Source organism: Thermobia domestica, chromosome 17 (assembly GCF_964235325.1).
Source record: "Thermobia domestica chromosome 17, izTheDome1.hap1.1, whole genome shotgun sequence".
NCBI classification, from domain to species: domain Eukaryota; kingdom Metazoa; phylum Arthropoda; class Insecta; order Zygentoma; family Lepismatidae; genus Thermobia; species Thermobia domestica.
The window spans coordinates 110802871-110825223 of record NC_137470.1 but is presented as its reverse complement, the minus strand read 5'-3'; the positions used below and the strand labels follow the sequence as shown (position 1 = coordinate 110825223).

The window sequence follows — 22353 nt, the reverse complement described above, 5'->3', positions numbered from 1 at the left end:
AAAATCTATGGGGAGAAGTTACTAGAACGCTGCAAGAAAATTGGCCTGATGAGCCATCAAGGAGAGTTGTCGATTTATGGCAGCTCGTTTTTTATGCGCGGGAAGAAGTTGAACAGGAGTATCGATATTTCGCCAACTCTACCAAGGAGATTGAGAGCCGCCATAGAAGCTAATGGAGACTACACAAGATATTAATCTTCAATAAAACCCTGAATAATTTACTAATCGAACCTAAAAAGCTCTTTCCAGAGCTGCCCGATTTTTCCTCTAACTTGACTTCAATTAAGACTTGTGACCTCCCGCTTGCTAGATCATTAGTCCATTCAATAAAGGTTTTGTGTCGGGACTAATTAGTAAAAAGCTTATATTTTTTCAGCAGCATTAGACGACATATAGGGTGTATTTTGTGAAAAGACTCCACCCCTCCCATCTTGCTTTCCTCTCTACCGCTCTTAACCCTTTCAGATTCTTACATTTTTTGAGGAAAATGTTGACTTTCAGTAAAGTAGCTACTGCTTCAGTACTATTCGTCTGAGTATTATGGAACATACATTCTCTTCAGAATGACACATGCTTTCATATGGTATTATGTACATGTTTGCATGTATAAAAGAAAGGAAATTTCTGGTAATATAGGGAACGTTCTCTTCAAAAAATTCTTCTTTTTTAATTTGATACCCTTTGGAGATACACCGTCAATAGATACCTGAACATAATCTGCCTTTAAAAATACTATGGAATTACACATTGACTGTGGCAAGTTTTATGGCAATATATTGAATATTTACGAGGGAAAAATATTTCTCAATCCGGTTTGACAGTACCAAATCTATATATATAAAAGAGAACGTACAAATCCTTTGTTCCCTCATCACGCTAATACGGCTGAACCAATTTCTTTTATTTTTGGGGGGTTATTAGGATTTGGACCCTAGATGGTTTTTTTCATATCACTTTAATTTTTAATTACCAGTGTCTTGAGATAATTGACCATTCAAGTGTCCATAACGTACAAATCCTTTGTTAGATCATCATAGGTAAAAATAAACGTATTTATATGCAACCCGCATGACCGTGTCACTCGGCGGGTTAACATAAATGACAGGCGCTATAATGTTAACATTTACTGCAATCACTTGAAAGCGAAAAAGTAAAAATTATCTAAGTAACAAAGTTTATTGCGTTCCGGGGTGACCGCAGCGAAGCGGGGCGGGTTAACATAAATGACAGGCGATATAATGTTAACATTTAATGCAATCTTCTATGGTTTTTATCATATCACTTGAAAGCGAAAAAGTAAAAATTATCTAAGTAACAACGTTTATTGCGTTCCGGGGTGACCGCAGCGAAGCGGGGTGAACGCTGCTAGTTTCATATATAAATAAAAAAGTGAGATAGATAGATAGATAGATAGATAGATAGATAGAGAGAGAGAGAGAGAGAGAGAGAGAGAGAGAGAGAGAGAGAGAGAGAAAGAAAGAAAGAAAGAAAGAAAGAAAGAAAGCACCAAAACCGACATACCATTATGTTTTTGGCTCATAAAGCTGAACTTGAAGGACCGTGATTATGAAATAAATAAGTAAATATACTTTTTTAAACCAGCAACATAAAATTATGTAAGCAGTTTTAAAAATTGCCATATAGTGCCACGATTAGGACGATTTGTTCAATTGCCTCCGAAATCATATTTTTAGAAACCAGACCCCAAAACCGACATACGACCTTCAGAAAATTATGTTGCAAAATGAAAAGAAGATATCTTTTTAAATTTGTATTTTGATATCCTTGTTTAAGTTCTGTTACGCACAAAAGTAAGTTTACTTGTAAGATACTATTAGATCTGTACCATACTTTGCTTATTAAAAGTATAAATAAGTGCTGATAGAAATTGTCTTATCATGGTATTAGGCACAATTCACAGTTGTAAATAGTCTACACATTATGGGTATTTTGTAAGTTACGTAAGCATTAAGAGAGAATATCGCTGTGAAATTACACATTCAGTCTAAATCAATGACAAGAATCACAGATGTAAAGATCCCCTTCCACACCAACACATTCCGTGTGTGCCCAGACCTCACATGATACACCTGAACCTATTCTTCTCAGCTAGTATCTTCCTAAAAGAGTCTATAGAAAAAAAAAAAAAAAAAAAAAAAAAGCATCATTACTCTCTGGTACCCTGAACACTAAACCTTAATCTGATGATGAATCATTGTCTGCTTGTTCATACCTTAGCGTTTTTCTTGACTTGGACGTAGATTGGGACTTAACCCTACTTGCATTTCTTTTTGAGTCTCCTTTTCTACCTGCGTTCAGTTTAGTTTCTCTCTACACCTTCTTCTAAATCGTAGGTAATAGTTCTTTCTTATACGGTGACGAAGTTATCACTGCCGCTTGAGTAGCTTTACAGCCTCTGACAGGTTTGCAGACTTGTAAATGAAAGGGTATGTCGGTTTATAGAACATCTTACTCCTTCATGTTTGTACATGTTTCACTACCAAAGAATATCAGTTGGCACGATAACCACGGTGATTTGCAACCTTAATAACTTAAAGAATAAAAGTATGTAATGAGTAAATCATCTGCCTCTAAATAATTCTCGATTTCTGATGATGATGAAATATCAACAGAAATGTTAGCACAACGAAAAACAAAACAATGCTCCTCACACACTAATCCACCCTCACAACTGGTTTAAACTGCATTTGCTCTGCCTATTGGTAAGAGTAGAAACTACTGATAATGTCTCCACCAGAATGCAGCGTGTTCCAGCCCAATGTGGCATCTCATTTGTTTTCAAGACATACCTGTACTTGCAAGTACACTCGACACCAATACTCATGTGCAGCTTCAGATGTCGAAGGAACCTTTGTGAGATCAAAATTCGATCTTAATTTAGTTTTTTTGGCCAGCATAATAATCGAAATACTGGGTTTGTTAAGGTTGGAGAATCGTTGCATTCCATACAGAGTTAAAGTATTCTCCGTTGATTCACAGTTCATTTTGGAAACATCTTAATGGTAAATACCAAATCTTGTAATTGGGCTTCTTTTGAAGACTATATCATGTCCGTAGCATTATTTTCCCCATGATCAAAGAAACACGACCTCATGTCACAATCTGTTATGGCATAAGTAAGCAACTAGAGAATCTTTTTATCATCTAACTTATGAATCAACTTTGGAAATGCTGGTGATTTTTCTAGTTTTCTATTTGCAAATATAAATAGATTGGTTATTAGGTGCAAGAGATATCATCATCAGGAAATCAGTGTCTGCCAACAACTATTCCATTTGATTTTGTTTTCAGTTTTTCCATATCCATTTTCACAGTGAGAACATCAGCTTAATCATCGACAATTACTGCTTCAGTTCCAGTGCTTTGGAGTGAGTTCTGAAGAAACTAAAAATATCATGTTCCTTTTGTTCCCTAAAAAATTATCCTTTGTAGTCATGGTGTTTTTATCGAAAGTTTCACATTTTTTTCTGATCTTCTGTTTTGTTTTTATTTAGTGATAGAATATTCGGGATAACCGTCAAAAACGACAGTGACGTTTCTTGCGTATGTGTTTACAATGTAGTTGTTACAGTTTTGAATAACATTTCCATTAAGTACAGACTCTCGGCCAGGGAACATAATGAATAGGAGATCCTCCATCAATCACTACAACCGGTTTTGTCTTATGCTTTGATTAGCTGCAAAATTCAATGTGTGTAGATTGCTGACGTGTTACTAGAACGAAGATTGATGAGTCTGGTACTTGCAAAATATATATGTGGTTGGACATACTTCCGAGTTTCTTATTCTGCTAGTCATAAATCCACTCCATCCTGGCTGCGACTTTAAATCCAAGCCATATAAGTTTAAGGGGAGGGCCGTAATAGATATTACTTGTTGACATTCACTTAAATCTTCAATGAACGTTAAAGAAAGACTGACATTTCTCTTTTTCATTGGATATGAGTACTCTTGAAAATTTGCAGTGTTAAAAATAGACTAAATTGCAACTCTCTTAACTGTTATATGAGTTTCAGCACAAGTGTCTGGCGTGACACGCTGAACATCATCAAGAGTTCGCACATATACATCAACATTATCATAAACATGGTGGAGAAACCCATCTGAATGAATATCTAGGCAGCCGGCGTTAATAAGCGATGCTAGGTAGGTTGTGGCTTCATAATAAGATGTGCACACTCCCATTGGTTACAATATGTTTATGAGGTATTTTGAACAGTATAAAGGATGTAGACTTAGAGCAAGGTTTACCTGTATGGGTGACAAAAACGATCTAAGTCTTATGGCAGATACAAGTACGTGATTTATAACAATGCACTTCCTTTTAATTTTCTGGGGTTCATTTGAAGTTTTCTTTTTTGTACCTTGTGATGTAAAAATGTAAAGACTCTCTGGAATAAGTTGAGTTGAGTTGATTTTGAGTTTAACGTCCCTTTCAGCAGCGAGGCTAAATGAGACGGGATCTAGTGATTAACGTGGAATCCGAACCACATGATTTCCCACCGTGAATCGCACCCGCTAACCGCTTAGTCACGAAGGAGCTCTTTCTGGAATAAGATTTTTGCCACCTGATTTAATTGTATCCAAGTCAGGGTAGTTACTGCAGTTATCTCATTTTTTGTATATTTTTCCTTATAATGAAAATTACAGCTAAAACGATTCTCTTTCGTTCGGCTTCAGGGTCAACAAATATATCGGGAGCGCAGTGGCTCAGTGGTAGAGCACTTACTTTCTGTGGGTGGGTTCCCTGTTTTGATCCTCGGCCAAGTAACTTTGTGGTGGACAACATCGTGTCCGTAGGTTTTGTCGGGTACTCTCGTTTCCTCCCACTTTCTCATTCCACCAATTCTTCCATCATCATTCACTTGCCTTAATCATCATCTCCGTTAGCCTAAAGGGCATAGTCGTAGGACGTTAAACTCAAAGATTTCATTTTTTATTTCTATCTTTATATCATTGGTCCACAGTTTTATGAACATTGTACATTTTTCTCCTAGAAACATTTTCAATTGTGCTTTCTTTAAAAATACGCTTTACCCGTAATTTTTTATGCACGTCTTTTTTGTACACTAGCTTCACGAGTAAAATATAGGTAATTTTCTACAACTATAGTGTCTTCGTTAAGTAATGTTGCTCAGGTAGCCTGGAACAATATAAAAATACTACACTCTTGTTAATGTAATATATTATACTGAGTTAAGTTTCATTAATAAAGATGACATGGAAATTTAAGTTTAAAATTGGGATTATTACCTTCTATTTGCTTTATTAATTACGGTAAGTGATGTTGAAAAAAAAAACACTAATATTTCCAGCTCGAAAATTATTAAATACTGTATAATCACAAAAGGTTATAAAGAAGTTTTATGTATATAATGAAGCATATTTGGAGTTTTATTCAGGCATATTACATAACATTTTATACTATTTGTAAATTGACTGTGGACAACCATGTAGTGATTAAATCTTACAATGCTTGTCTTACACTGGAAAACTGCAATTTTGCAGTTAAATCTAACGTAAGTCTTTTTAAAGATAGAAATTTAAATTGATCATGAGCATGTAAACGAAAGATTACATTCTCGATTAAGGTAAGAAACCAGAATAAACCACGCATGCTAATATATGCCTATATTTCAAATTATAATCTAAAAGGGTTATAGAAAAAAATTAAAGTCCTACTAGACAGTCATTAAGTACTTCTCACTTCCACTTGCACAAAATCACGTAGCACATCCGAACTTCATAAATCACCCACGAAAACTGATATATGAAGGCAGACAGTATCAAAGCCGTGGTGAATACAGCTGGGCCAGAAATTACGTACAGTATGTTTAAGTACTGAAGAATGCGCGCTGGTAGCCGGCCCGGCAGGGTGACTAACCACACTTGTAATCATTTAATAAGAACATGCTTGACACTGTTTCCACTCTTACAAACCTATGAATGCGTATATCATTCTAAAGCTAAGAAAACAAGGTAAAAGTTGTATTTTAAACATTTTGTTGCAACGTTATCAGGCTTTTAATAATAATAATAGTAATAAAAATGTTGAACATTATACTAAAATATCTACTTCTTCATCAATTTATTTCAATAGCGCCATGTATACTCACGTTAGTTAAAAGCATATAAGGACGTAGAGAATGTAATGTGAGGAAACTAACTTTTACAATCATATTGATAGAGCTGCCTTAATCGAGCTATTTACATTTCAATGTAAGTATGCAGATTTACATGTTTAGGGCTTTGGGAGGGGAGAAGGATGGACACTTTTGAGGAAATACTCCTTTTATGATATAATAACTGACAATTTTTCAGATTTCACTAATTAGTCCCAACAAAACCCAATTTTTTCCCCTTTATTAACTAGATTACATATATTCCAATTATAATTTAACGGTAAAGTCTTTTATGCAATTCCGGTGTAAACTATTAGATATTACTGACTATTATAAAGTTGTTAATTCCTTCTTGTATACTTTATTCTCGATTCATAATGTTACATTTTGTGTTCTTTTGTAATTAAATTTTATTTTTAAGAATTTTGATTGCTAATTTCATTCTCTTGTAATTGTTTGTTAATAAAATTGTTAAATATACAATCCCATTGTCTTTGTCCGTTCAATCCAGGTTCTTATTTTTTACAAAATACGATTCATACATGTTGTCCTTCCACAAACGATGTAGTTTTATTTAGAACTTGTACATTTTAAATTCTTGTTCTGACGTATTCAAGTGTTCTGATAACCCAGAAACTGTCACGTCACTTTCTATTGCATCGTGATGACATGTTCTTTAATCCTGATCTCTATATTCCTTTTAGTCTTGCCAATGTATGATTTATCACATTCACAACTGGCTTCATATACACCAGAGTGGACCAAATCGTCAACAAAATAATTCTTATAACCGGTAAGCGACTTCTCTAAGCGTTTGGGTGATTTGAATGAAACTTTGAAACGAAATTTAGTAGTTGTTTTCTGAATCTGTAAGTCGAGCTTGGCCGTAAGGGAAATTATATTTATTTTCAGTAGAATTGTTTCTGGGTTTATTTTGATTTTGGTCTTCGTTGAAAATTTCTAAAGCTTGTTTCTCCCATTTTTCAAGGTTTCTGTGCTATAACAATTTTCTTTTCTAGATAAAAAATTATCTTTGATCGATCTTCGAGATCTTGCTTTAATGAAACCACTCTGTACGCCCTTAAGAACAAATTAATAGAAACATTTTTATTTTGTGCAGATATCCCTCTTTTTCTTACAAATGTACAATTCGCAAGCATTTAGTTTTCCATTAACTTGGAAGAAAGAAAAAAAAGGAAAAAGAAAACAGAAACTAACATTCGCCATTTATTAGAAAGTGCCCTCGCTTCACTAAATTTGTAATTGCCCTTTTTATACTAGTTTGAGGAAGCTGATTTCCATGAAACTATTTCAAACATATTCATCCATGGAATCACGAGAAATACTAGATTCATTCAATAAATAACCGGAAAAGTTGTAGAAAAAATTCAACATTTCGACAAAGTTTGTACTTTATTTCTTGGTGGTGTCCTAGAACCATTATGGGTATGACACGCTTGCCTCGCGAACTGGATGCTGGGAATCAGTGGTACCCTTGCAGGTTTGCACCTATGTAGAGCAGAGGAGTGTTATTAAATTTCTGTTAGCTGAAAGGACGAAGCCAATCAAAATTCAGTGCCGGATGGCAGTGCAATATGGTGGAAGTTGTGAGTCGAACACAAGTGTACGAGTAGGCAGATAAGTTCAAATGCTGTGTAACAAGTGTTGAAGATTCGCCACGCACAGGACGCTGTGACTGTCACGGAGAACGATATTGAAAGAGTTGATGATGATGTTACACCCCGCTTCAACTTATTAGGCCACTCGTTCACTTGTGTTCGATTCGAACATCTTTCGCCATATTGCACTTCGATTAGTTTCAACCCTTCAGCTAACAGAAATCTAATGACACTCCGCTACGCTACGTAGGTGCAAACCTGCAAGGGTGAGCCAACTTGTTTCACTGATTCCTAGCATCCCGTTCGCAAGGCAGACGTGCCAGGTCAATCTAATAATAGTTGTAGGACACCACCAAAAAAATAACGAAGAAGCACAAACTTTGTCGAAGTTTTGTATTTTTCTATACAATTTTTTTTTAATTATTTATTGAATGGATCATGTACTTGACTAATTTAAAATTTTATTTTCGAAAGTTTTATTTTGAAAATAATTCTGACTATATTTACTAAACAGTTTATATTCATTTACCGTAATGTCTTACCTATACGTCGAATGTTTCATGAGAAACTTGTGCTAATAGTGAAAAATCTTCTCATCTCCTTTGCATCATTCTCTTAGTATAAAATTGCAAACTCTTGCAAGTGAAGGAGAAATTCGTTGTCTGTGTATTTTTTAAAAAAAATCCCTATATGCCACATTTCGCATACACGTCTCCTGTGGTTTTAAAGACACATACAACAATATAAAAGAATCTTGAATCCGCTCTTTCTTCCCTTAAGGATAGAATTTCTCACAATCTAGTCTTACTCACAGTCGAGAGTTTAAAGGAAACATTTGTGGAAAATCTCACGTTCGTAGCGATAAGGTTTCGGACTGCGACGACACTCTTAAGCTTCTCCCTCGTTTTAAAGTGAATTAGAAAAGATAGAAGTATACACAGTCTGGGACTCGAGAAAATCGTTTGTTTCAGACAATATGCTAACACACTCAGAAATTTTAAGTCATTTTACTCATTTGTAATTGTGGTTCACTGAAAATACTTTCTACTTCCTAGCGTTCGGATCTATCTTAGAACTTGGTTCACGTAGGATGAAAACAGGAGGGAAATCAATAAAAACATCGGGAAAAATATATTAAAAAAACGGACTCACTAGAGTAGAGAAGTGCGAAGAACACCATGATTTAGTTGCTAGTCACACGTTGAATGATTTGACGGGTGACTAGTAGCTAAGGTGTTCTTTGCAATTGTGTACCCCAGTGAGCCTGTTCCTTTTCATTTTTCCCGATGTTTTCATTGATTTTCCTTCTGTTTTTATTCTACTTGAACAAGACTCGAAGAAAGTTCCGAAAGCTAGGAAGTACAAACTATTTTCAGTGAACCTCAATTACAAGTATGTAAAGTGAAACTCTTTGTGTTTCAGGTTGCTAGGCTTAAGGATTTAAATAATCTGATAATGTGTGAATCTGTGAGTGATTGAAAGTTTACTATTTTATAGATATAGATTATAAGGTATGAGGATATGTGGGCTCTTCACCAGATACTGCCAGTTAATAATTTGTGATGGTATGTTTTTCCCTTCATCCGGTACCTAGTTTATCTTTCTTCACAGACCAACTGAAATTTCTTGCTGATGTTGGCACAGAGTTCCAGGACAACAACTATACAGCAAACAACACATCTACAAAATGTAGAGTTCCTTGAATTGTGATTAATGTAGTCATCTGGATGATATTTTATCATCAAGTTTATATTTTCTTTTTCACAGGGTCTACACACATTCACTCTACTGGGACTTGGAATTAATATTCAATTCAAAGACCATCAGAACGCACCAAAGTATTCTTCAGGTTCGGGCAGCAAGATTTTTCGCAGAGTTCTGTACAGAATTTATCGTCACACCTAAGGAAAGTGGCTTTCAGTCCATTTCGTTTCAGAAGTGTTCTGTGGACTACGTGGAAACATTTATAAGGTACAATAGCAGATAAGACTAAAGTACTAAGATAATACTAAAGTAAGTTAGTATTTTAAATATAATATTAAGAGAATTTAAAAATAAGTTGGAAACTCATGTCTTCGAAATTCCTCACATATCTCAGGATAATGCGTGGGAAAGTGACAGCATATAACCTGATGTCGAGGTAATGTGAGCTTCGAGGAAACTAGGAAGCTGCTACTTAGTTTATTGTGTCGAAAATTAAAACAGAAATCAGGTTTGAATTCGATATTAAGTTCAGGACTTTCCTGTTTGCTGCTACAAAGACGAATGTACAAAGTATATGGCACATGAGGAAATAAACTTAAGGAAATGTGTCCTTACAGAGGAGAAAAGAAGTGAAACTGATTTATTGTATTGTATGTCTTTATATTGCAGATGTGCTAGAGCTGGGTGCCATGCTCACCTCAAGCCTGAAGTATGTCTTTGCTTTTTAGGAAGAACTTTTCTTAATATTTGGATGAGCGTGAATTTCACAAATTTTTGAAATTTGATTTTCCATCTTCAGTCTGTCTTTATATATATATATATATATATATATATATATATATATATATAGTGCTTAATATGTTTTCTTAGAAAAAAAATTTAAAAAGTGCCGATTGAATTGGCTGAAGTTCCACTGGATGTGGCTCGTAGAATGATAGAGTACAATAAAATGCACAGATTGATATAACACTATGTGAACACATTGAAAAACCGAACTTTCTTTGTCGTAGACGTAATTATTTTATGGAAATCCTCATTGAAGATTGTGGCCCCGCGTAGCGTAGTCGCTAACGCTCTCGCCTTCGGTGCGAGCGGTCCCGGGTTCGATTCCCGGTGGGGTCACTCGGTCGAAAAAGTGTAACAGCTTTTTCAGGCCAGCCACCCTGAATGAGGTTTTCCTGGGTTTTCCTCATTCACACCAGGCAAATGCCGGGGTGGTACCTAACTTATAGGTCCCAGGCCGCTTCCTTCCTTTCCCAATCCTTTCTTCCTTCCCTTTCCCCGGATTGTGTGCTCGCCGAGGGACGTCATCCCTCAAATCGTGAAGGGCTACATGGCCTTAGATGCCGAAAGCCCAGAAATCCAAATCCTAAAATCCTCATTGAAGATTTTTAAACACCAAGAAACAAATTTCTTTAAATTAACTAACAAAATTCTCCTATTGGATAGGAATATCATATTGTACTCACAAAATTAAAAAAACATTTTGTTCAGTAACAAACTGCATCCAATATATTCACTAATCAAAATAAAATTTTGCATAGATTTCTATCGTACCTACGTTGAAATTAACATTCAGTATACCCACTTATAATTCCCATTTGCTGTCTATGTTTAATCAGCTTTACACTACCAATTTTAGAGCATACGAGGGGCCGCGGTGGCTCAGTGGTAGAGCGTTCACCTCTGGTGCATGGAGTCATTGGTTTGATCCCAGCTCGTGCCGGGTGAGCTTTGTGATGGACAAACACCGTGTACGTGGGTTTTCTTCGGGGTGCTCCCGTTTTCTCCCACTTCCTTCATTCCACCATTTTATTCATTTCTCCTTATCATCGTCTCCTATAGCCTAGCCGACAAAACCATGGGACGTAAAACTTACATTCATTTTTCAGTGCATAAGAGCAATCGTACAGGCCTAGAACGCTAAAGAAGTGCCCGTCCATTATCCATAAAAATGACCTCGAAATTCAGTAATTGTACAAAATTAATCAATTGGCGCCTTCATTGCACAAGGGATTCAAGACCACTTCAGGTCATTTTGGACAGATTTCATCTGTAAGATCTCTACCTGAAGCTCTTTTCAGAGCGTAAAAGATTCACTTTCATATAGTCTAGAAAATCCGTTGCAAGCCCCTAGAAATCGCAAACTGTACGGCAGATGCCAAAACAGGAAAACACATGTTTGATCATTTTAAAAGTACAAAGTGTCAAAGCAAAAATTGTTGTCCCAGGGCCACCCGCAGAGTCCCAGGCGGGGTCCAACTCAAAATTTGAAATGGTGACGAGATCAAGTACCGTATCATTGAAAAGCTGTTGGGAAATGAACGAAGACGAAACAAGTCTCTACTCTCTAAAATTACCATGTGCAAAATGGTGGCCGGTCAAAATGTCAGCAAAGCCACCATTCTAAAGCTATTCACTGTGCATGTAAAATGAACTACGATTTAGCACTTTTGTCAAACACAAATGTCTAGAAAATCAGTTTCAGACTTTATTCAAATTATTTCCGATGCTATCTGATACAATATGCGGTGAAAATGGGAAAACTTACAATTAAACATGCATATGACTCGCACCGTACATGCATTCGGACCAATAATAATATTAGTTTCTTAATGAGCATAGTTAGTGCTTTCGATTAGTGTATAAGCCATCTTCCACTTCAATATAATAATCTCCGTCCCTTTTCGTTTTTTTGTTCTTGTCGTTTCTTCTCTTTTCTTTCTTTCGTTCTTTCTTTCTTTACACATTAATGGGCCCTGAAGACCAGAATCTCATAGTAGGCGCATTTCCTTTCTTTACGTTGCGTACACGAATTATAGTGAAAACAAACGAACACACGACTACAGAAAAAAGAACTAAAACGCAAGATGTTTGCACAGAGTTATCGTAGAACGTCCAGACTTCTTCCATCTACTTTCATTTAGCAACAGTTTTCAAACAATATGCTACTTGACCCCCCTTGAAATTTGAAAGTTTTCAGTTGGGAATCCCCGTCTGGGACCCTGTGGAGGACCCTGGGACAAATATTTTTACTTTCAGTCATTCTACTTTCGAAATGATGACTCACGTGTTTTCCTGTTTTGACATCTGTCGCACCATTTCAGGTTTATGAGAGTGGCCATAGACTTTACAATGACGTTTTTGCTGACATTTTGACCGGCTACCATTTTGCACATGGCAATTTTAGAGAGTAGAGACTTCTTTCGTCTTCGTTCATTTCCCAACAGCTTTCCAATGATACGCTACTTGATCTCGTCACCATTCGCAAATTTTGAGTTGGATCCCTACTGGGACCCTGCAGGTGGGCCTGGGACAACAATTTTTGCTTTGATACATTGTACTTTTAAAATGATCAAACACGTGTTTTCCTGTTTTGGCATCTGTCGTATCGTTTGCCATTTCTAAGGGTGGCAACGGATTTTCTAGACACCCTGTATATTAATATAACTTGCACGGTATATGCATTCGGAAAATTTTTATTACAGTTTCGTAATAAGTGTTATTAGTGCTTTCGATTGGTGTGTAAACCATCTTCCACTTCGATATATAATCTCCCTCTCTTCCCTTGTTAGGCAAAGCTTGGTTTCCGTGGCGAAAGAAGTTGGAGGTCTCAGATGTAAAGTTTTTAAAGCGTGTTGCACTGCCTAATCATGAGGGAAAATCTCCCCCCCCCCCCCTCTAGAAGTGATTAAGATCCCGGAAAAAGTGGTAGTCGGAGGTAGAAACGTCAGGTAGTCAGCACCATCCTTTGAGCGACATATGGGCGCGAATTGTCATGCAACATGAGGACACCGTGGGTATCGACCATTGATGGATACTTGCGAATAAGTTTGGGCTGCATTTTGTGAAGTTCAGGACAGTAGCGATCCACGGTGATGGTTTTGCCTCGAAGGAGAAAGACATGATGGATCAATCCTACCATAGGTCACCATACAACCAAAAACATCTAACACGAGAGGGTCCCACAAGTTGTCGCTAAAATCTGATTGCCACATAGCACATCTGATAGAGCATCATGAGAAATGAACTTGAGCAAAATTTAAGGTGCTATGGACCAGAAGGATAGGAGCTACGGGGATTCAAAATTTAAATATCCAAAGAATTATATCATGGAATTATGTACGTTTAAAGTAAATGTCTTGAGAACCGTTAAAGCAATCAAAACAAAAGTTGCACAATATAATGAGAACAAAATGCCCTATCGAAAACCATAAACAGTGTTTCCATAGTTGAAGCAGTGTTGCCAACTCAGCATAAAAATATTTTATTATAAATAGTACGTTACACAAATTTGCATAGATTTAAAATGCACTATTATCACTAAACATAACAGTGAATTGTAGTGGTACAGTGTTGCACACTATTGAAGCTACATATACTGAAAATGTACAGGAATCCTAAAGTTTTAGAATCCTAAAGTACTCACGCAACAATTTTTATGGAGGTAGTTGGAGGGAACTTTATATCATAGGCCCGTAGTCAAACTCCCTCCAAAAAAATTGTTGTGGAAGCACCTCAGGATTCTGAAACACGCATTTTTGGATAGGGCAAACACTAGTTCCTAAGTGAAGTCTTGACCCGACCAAGGTAGGTCCCATAGTTTTGGAGCTATGAACCTTTAAAATTCATTTTTTCATGATTTCGGCAGCCTATAACACGTAAACGATGCGGTTTTCACCCTATGTTTATTGGGACTTTTTTGTTTGTTTTACTCCCAGGAATCACTCCTCTGCTTTTGTACAACGAATTTAGCGCCATACTGGATATATATATATATATATATATATATATATATATATATATATAATATGTTTTGGTTGGGGGGATACTCCACTTTCTTTTTTATCTTAGCTACGAGTTTTTATTTACGTGTCATATGTAATCTCTTATACTTTTTTGTATGTTCATTTTATTATTATTATTTAATGATATCGACTGTTTGTATAGCTTGTATTGTTGGTGTATTTTTCTTCTGTTAAATACAGTATATAACCTAATACTGTTGTATATGTAGGGTTGTATGTATCATGTGCCTTTTGTCTCGGCTCACTATTGGCTATATATGCTGTTTGCTGCCTAATAAACATCTAAACATTATTATTATTATTATGTAATATTTCTATTTACTTCTAGAAAGGAATTTTTAATTAAAATATAGACCTTTGTATCAGTACTTATTTATTTTTGTATTTTTTCAGAAACTTGTATACAAATAGTTTCCTTCTCGAAGAAGAGGAAGAAAATATTTTGCAATATCTACAAAAACAGTTGAATGCTGACGGACTCCAGAGGCATCTCAGTAGAACTGTTGAAAAAGCGAGCAGCCTTGATTCTGTAGTGAGCCCCGATTCTATTTATCTTACGCCAGATTGTTCGCCGAGTGATATCTGTGACCATTTTTATGTAGCCGAAAGCGGAAGCGTCAATAATGTGAAATCAATTTGTGAGACTTTGCCTGAGGTACAAAGTGAAGCAAACGTTCAGAATAGTGATACTATAAGCTTTTGTTCTCGCGCTGAAAATGCATTTGAGACAAGTGTTCCTTATTACTCAAGAATTCCAACGGATGAAGCGTGCTATAAAGGAAATGTCGTCCGAGTAAGGACTCCTGAAGTGAAGTACAAATTCGATTCTGACGAAAACGGTATCTTAGAAAAGGAACTTGCAGAACAAGATGAGCTCTTGAAATGCTTTCAGTCTATTCTTTCCAAAGAAAACAAAAAACATAGAAAACGTTTCCCAAAACCCAATTCCCTGTTATCATCTAGTCATAGTACCAAAGGACAAAAGTCTGGTTGTGAATCGTATTTAAAAGAAGTGTTTCATAAATCAAAAAATAATCACAGTATAAGAAGAGAGACTTTCAAGAAAACAAGACCAAAGTTAGACTTAAATTCCAGTGACCGAAGCATTAATATTGTGAAAGCAAGAAAACGTGCTAGTGGCTTAGTAAGAAGTGATAGTTTTACGTTCAAAACATTTAAACGAAACAATGTCCAAGAAACTACAAAAACTAAGTCGTCGGAAATTGTAAAAGCGAGCTTTAAGAAAAAGGACAATGAATTCGTTGGAGTTAACGATGATTTTGACGGAGAGAAGAGAAAGACTATCATGGATTGTGTGATATGTTGTAGGTCCAACAAAGCCCATATTAGAGACAACCCTAGCCCTGTCCCGTCCCCTAGTGATGAAGAATTCCTAGATAGTCCTGTTAGTCCCGACGTTATGGAAAACCACATAGACAGCAAAGGTGTAGATTCTGGAACTGAACTTACCGTTAGTTATCATGGCACGGGTAGTGATCTAACCGCTTCTCCTCATGGAGCTGAAATGCCCACAAGCCCCCTTCCTGCAAGGGAACATACAGTCTCTGAAACATCTGGCGTTGACTTAACGCTTTCAACTGAAGCAGTAGGTGAAGATTTTCCAGATGATGATACAGATGTAAATGTACCTTCAAAGCACAAACCTTCTTTGTTAAGAACTCCTAATACTCCAGATGAAGCATCAGATAAAGAAGATGGCGCTTTCCCGCCTGACGATGACGGACCCGATACCACAACTACAACTACCAGTGATGATACTCGACAAGAAGTTTTTGTCGACGCTATTGTTCATGAAAGTCTGATTGAAAACTGCTTGAAACCTAGTGATTTTAATTCAGATGTTGGTGAGGCGGTAGCATCTGACATAGAAGTAAATGTGGAACCAAACAGTGGAATACCTACCAGCGCTGAACCAGTTGCTGTATTAAGAACTGAAGAAGTGAATACTGATTCTACCTCTTACCAAACTGAAGGCACTATTTTGACTGATTTAACTCAAAATACAGAAACTGTTACACCATTTTCTGGTGCGACATTTAGCGAAGAATTAGATGTTCACACGGGTGAAATAGATAAAAATGTAGAAGAAGAAACTCGTATTGATACTGTACCAATTGAGGAAGAAACCACAAGCGAACACCCTACTGAAAGCAAAGAAACGAAGGACGAGAAACCTTTTGTTAGTATGGAGCCAGACAGTTTAGTTACCCAGTCATCGGGTAATTATTTTATTGATGCAGCATCTCTTCTTGATGATGACGAAATAGCACAATTTTCTTCCTTTACTCTCACAGATTCGAAGCAACCAAGTTCGTTAGGTAATGAAACATCAGATCTTAATGTGACTAAGTATACGACTGAAGAGGAGGCAGCAACCGAACCTCCCTATTCAACATTTGTAAATCAAGAAGAAACAATAGTTACAAATGATGAGAACAAATCTATGGAAGAAAATGTCCTTTTAGCAGATGATCTGGAAGTTCCCATAGCACATTCTGATACTAAAGAAAATCTACAAGAGGGAGCGATGTCTCTTTCCGATGCCTTAAAGGTAGAAAAGATAACGTGTCGAGATGAATTAAGCTCTGAAGACAGTTTCTCTACAGTGACGCTTAATGGGGAAGCATCGATAGGACGTGATGTTTCTTCGCCTAAGGAAACTAAGTGTACTAATGTCAAGACTAATGGAGAGAAACATGCTTCAAATGGAAAGGAAATGATAGCTGAATTCTATAAGGAAATCAAAATGACAGATTATGTCGAACCGAGAATATCTAAGAATAATGAAGAGCAAAGACTGACTGAAACTAATTTCAAAGTAACTTCCGAATGCACCGAATTTGAACGCAATGGTTTACCTGATTTGGAAGACACTTCTAATCAATTTTGTGTCATGCAATCAGCTGAATTACTTCTAGAGAATGGTCATGATGATTTAAGAAATGATACTGTAACTCCTGAGGTATTACCTAAAGTAGAAAGAATGAATTGTAATGATGATGATGAAGATTATGTAGAAAATACATCCATTTATAAAACGCAAGATGAAACTGCTCAAGGTAATGAGTGTGGAAATACGCAAGAAGATGAAGCTGCTATAGATACTGAATATGAACATAATATGGGCATTGATTTCGACCAAGAGAAGAAACCGACCTCCTCCTTGCCTGATGAAGAAACGTATGTACGGTTTCCATCTATTTCGGACGCACAGAGTGACATTCGTCCATTGTCTAGAGAAAGTGAAGTGACTAGTGCAACAACAAAAGGAACGACGTCCGAGACAGACAGTGTCAAAGAATCAACCAGTAGCCCAGAGGGATCCGAATCTCGACCACCGCTTATAAGAAGAAATACATTCGAACTTGATCCTGATGATGAGCAAGTTGCGTGGTTAAGACAAGAATACGAGAGACGTCAAGGTAGTCTTTTGTTTCAAAGCTGTATTCCTCAGTATTCACAACATGTGACAGGAAGTGAAGGTATAGTTAATGGCCGTTGCATCGAAGACTCTGTTGATTTAAGTTTGGAAACTTCGCAAGATACGATTATTGAGCACGGAAACGCCTCAGCTGAAGTAATCCTTCAAGACAAACCAATGGAAGAAAAAGACAAAATTCAAAGGTTTTTTAATACTCAAAATGTAATTCAAACAACTAGTGTTGCTGACAAACACCCTAATGTTATTCTTCCCGCAGCATCTTTGACTTCAAACGTTGTGCTTCCTGTTGTTGAGTCAGACGTAATTCAAAAAAGTGCACACCACTTACCGGTTTTGGAAGATGATATTCATTCTCCCGATTCCTTAAACAATGACGGTCCTCTAGAAGCCTTCTTTCCGGAAACTGTTACAGTAAACGAAACTGAAATAATAGACAATTCAAAGCATTCTACGTTTGTATCGAAGAAGACATGGAAGTTAAGTAGCCCCATGTTACACACTTCAAATGAAAGATGCTATGACAATAGCATCACAAATGATGACAAAGAGTGTGACGAAACTGGTGGAATAATTGAAAAACAAGTAAACGAATATCTCGAGAAGGAACGGATTAATCCACAAGATTTTCAGAGAATGTCAAAGAGCTGTGATATGCAACAGGAGAATCAGCAACAGGAGAATTATAAGAGATTATCTAGTAGTTACGATAATTCATCAAAACCTGTTATTTCTGGAGCACTGACATGTAGTGATGTGGTGGACCCTAAAGTATACGAAAGTCCCAAAAGACAAAAAAGAACCGAATCAACTCCAATTCTTTCTGGAGGGGTGTCTACCGAAGATTTTGTCGCAGCGGCTGTAAAGCCTAGAGATAGTCCTCAAACTCGACGAAGAACTGAATCCACACCTATCCTTTCTGGTGCTAATACCTTAGTTATAGAATCTGATAAGCCAAAATATAAGGGAAGTCCAAAATGTCCACGAAAATGGGATGCAACTCCTGTACTGTCTGCGTGGGTTGTAGATATGAGTGATTGTGGGACAAAATCACCTGAAACCAGACGAAGACGACGGCAAAGCGATTGTATTCCTATAATTTCTGGTGGCTTGCAGGCTGTTGAGTTCTCTGAACAACCGGTTGAAAGCCCTGGTAAGATTCCAGAGAAAGAAGTTTTCGATAGGAAAGTGAAAAGTACTGCCCTTGGTTTCTTTGTCGATTTGTCTGAAGACACAACGTCCCAAGATGAATCTGACAAGGATCAAAAAAGTACTCCACATACTAAACAAGAACCTGTAGTTCAGAAAAGGAATATGTTCTCGATGTTCATTGATATTAGTGATGTCTCAAAGGAATCAACATCTGGAGACTCGTCAGAACAGTCAGTAAGAGAACGTACATCTGTTTCAGCATCAGCAGCACAAATTTCGTCTCGGAAACGACTTTCTGATAACATTCCATGTAGGGGAAGTATATCTGGAATCCAGACATCAAGAAGTGATGACATTATTCCAAGTGACGAGCCAACACCTAAAGTATGTGAGCAATCTAAAGGAGTATTCATGTTTATTGATGCCAGTGTGCCGCCGCCAGAGAAAACACCTGCAAGAGCACAGCAGGAAAAACCTCAGAAAGAAAAACAAGGATTTTTCATGTTTATAGAAGCAGATCCTCCAGTAGTTCGTAGGCAAACCCTTTCTGGATCAAGACCAACCGTCAAAAGACATTCGTGGAACGTAGATGCTCAAATCGCAGAAGAACAAAGAAAGCATAAACGAGCTCAAAGCTTGTGTGTTGATAAAAACTTAATCTTTGAGACTGAGGGCAGCATAATAAAATCAACCAAAGAAGAAAGTGTGATAACGAAACAGAAAATAAGTAGCACTCAGTCATTAAATGACGCTGAAAACATCCCAACAAATAGCTTCAAAGATTCTCCTCATATTAAAGAGAAAAGCAGCTCTACAAAACAACTGTCTTCATACGCAAAACTTCGTGAGAAAATAACTCGTCGTTGTTCAAGCTTCGACAGTAAGGTTTGTGTTACAAAACCTGTGTTAGGAGAAAGTTCTAAATCTTTGGATAGGGTAGGTGATTTACCTAGACAAGAAAAAAGTATTCAACAGGATTTTACTGCTGATGAGAATAGAGAGGAAACACAACTTCCTAATGAGAACAAAAGTGACATTGTGGCTGCTGACTTAAAGCCTGAATCTTCATACGGTAACTCTATTGAAGGAGAGGAATCAACAGAGAAACATACGGATGTTGAGGAAGTAGGTGGCGCAAATCTTGCTGAAGAAGTTACATCTAAAGACATAACAACAGATATTACGAAATCGACTGTCGCCGAAACGACACAGGAAATAGTGGATAACGTAACGACTAATGAAGAGCTTGACCTAAGCAAGTCAAAAGATCTGTTAACTAAAACTGAAGATTCGCTAGTTCCTCAGGTTTCAACAGAACATATGACTAAGTCTTCTGATAGTCAAGTATCCACAAAAGATAAGGATAGTGATGTGGACAAAATGAAGTCCTCAGACGATGGATCGTTAAGAGCCGAAAGTCGACCGCTTGTGAGATCTTCTGTATTAGCTCCGAGTAGATCAGGAAAACTTTTGCCTTACACTGGCCAATCACCATTGCCTGGCGCCCGAAGTCAGTCCCCATCTAGTCTAACAAGTAGTGGTGTGTTAACAAGAGGGCGAAGTAAATCTCCTACAAGTCAATCACAAACAAGCACGAGTGCCAGCTTCCCTTCCTGTCATAGCCCAAGTCAGGATACGGATGATGTTGAAACCCAGTTTTCAGAAGCGTCGGACATGAGTAGCATGCAGAGCAGCGTTGAGAGATCAGGCTTAGGTAAGTATTCAATGTTTAAACTAAATTTGTGTACAAGGGGTGGGGGAATGAACCTATATAGTGGTTAATATTCCCGCCAGTGACGCGGGAGACCTTGGTGACATGCCCCGCTGGAGAGCCATGTCGTGTAAACGCAGATAAACGTGCTTTTTTGTATAAAATAATGTAAATATGAGTATCGAAGAAAATGGGAAGTAATGCTTTTAAAACCAAATTAACACCATACAATGTACAGGGTGTCCCAGGAGGCAGGGGCAGTACTTGGGAAAATGGTAGTATGGGTGATTCTAAGAAAAAAAAGTTCATATAAACATGGGTCCTAATCTCAACGGTTTGAGAGCTACATGTTGTGAACTATTTTTTACTTTATATTGAATGTTGCTCACCCTGTGTATTTTCTACAGAGGTGAAACATAGCAGATTTGTAAGGTGATGGAATGGCCTTTCTAAAGATATACAACATGTGGCAGTGTTGTTTTTGGAAGGGAAGCTATTGAGGGAAATTTTGAAAAGTTATTTTAAAAAATTGGGTGGCAACACTGATTCTCAAATATCCATCAATAATTTCTCTACCTAAGACAAACTGCCACATATTGCATACCACTGGAAACGCCATTCCATCACCTTTTAAATCCGCTACGTCTCACCTCCGTAGAAATAATACAGGATGAGCAATTCGCAATATAAAGTCAAAAATGGTTCACAACCCGTAGCTCTCAAACCGTTGAGACCAGGATCGATGTTCATATGAACTTTTTCTTTAGAATCATCTATACTACCTTTTCCCAAGTATTGGCCTTTCCTCCTGGGACACCCTCTTTATATATATATATATATACACACTAGGATGTAACATAAATGCATGGCCAAAAGTGACGAGGTGATTGCGGACATCCAAATAAGTAAAAATGTTCCTATAAACATGGGTCCGATGCCGCTTCGTTTCCGAGATACAGGGTGTTCAAGTGTCGAGTCCCTCCAATGGCTCACTATTTGATACTGAATGGAAATAATGAATATTAAGGGAATAACACAATCAAGTGGAATTATGCTTGTGCAAATACATTTACACTAACATAGAGAATGAAACTAATCAACATTTGAGGTTATTGGGTTATTGTTGCCAACCTTTTACACTCATGTCCTAAATGATTGTCGCATATCTATAACTGTATTCTTGTAAGAATATAATTTGATAATGATTTTGCAGGGTACTTTTAATACTGATACTATGTGTGTAGTCGGGAAATGCATATTTGTGGTAAAGGGTCTTTCCTGGTAAGATAGTGAAATCGGCCCTTGATCCAAATTGGGTCGCTATTGACCAAAAAGGTTACCCTTGACCTAAAACTACCTCAATTTTTGACCCCGTACCCCCTCCCCTTACCGGATTATCGTATCATACATGCACAAAATTGAATTTTTTAAAATTTTGGTGGGGGTGGTCCAAAAATTTTGAAAGTTTAACATTATAAATACTATCTACATGCAAATGTGCATTTTTTTTTTCAAAACTATCGATGCGTATTTTCTTTATTTTTTTGCGTGTAGAAAATTTCAAAAAAATGTAGAAAAAAAATGGGGGGACACGTTCCTGATTTTCTGGTTAAAAAATGTTATACCCTTAGGTACAATATATATTTTTTTTCGCGGCCTGAAAGTGATGGCAACATTGGCAAAAAGAAATAAAACAGAACACAAACGTGTTTTTCGCACAGTTTTTCCACCATTTTAGGGACCTCAAGTTGAGGGC

General features: G+C 37.0%; 1 protein-coding gene and 1 non-coding gene across 2 annotated transcripts in view; both read left to right on the top strand.

The window, feature by feature from the left end:
- Window positions 1–22353, top strand: part of LOC145674288 (uncharacterized) — a 228508-nt gene that overhangs the window by 60883 nt on the left and 145272 nt on the right. The window contains exons 3-4 of the mRNA XM_081744142.1: window positions 9530–9733; window positions 14668–20600. Of these exons, the coding sequence (XP_081600268.1) occupies window positions 9530–9733; window positions 14668–20600 (6137 nt within the window). The remainder of the gene's footprint in view (window positions 1–9529; window positions 9734–14667; window positions 20601–22353) is intronic.
- TRNAR-UCG (transfer RNA arginine (anticodon UCG)) lies at window positions 10514–10588 on the top strand. Its single transcript has one exon. It is a non-coding gene; the product is annotated as a tRNA-Arg (tRNA).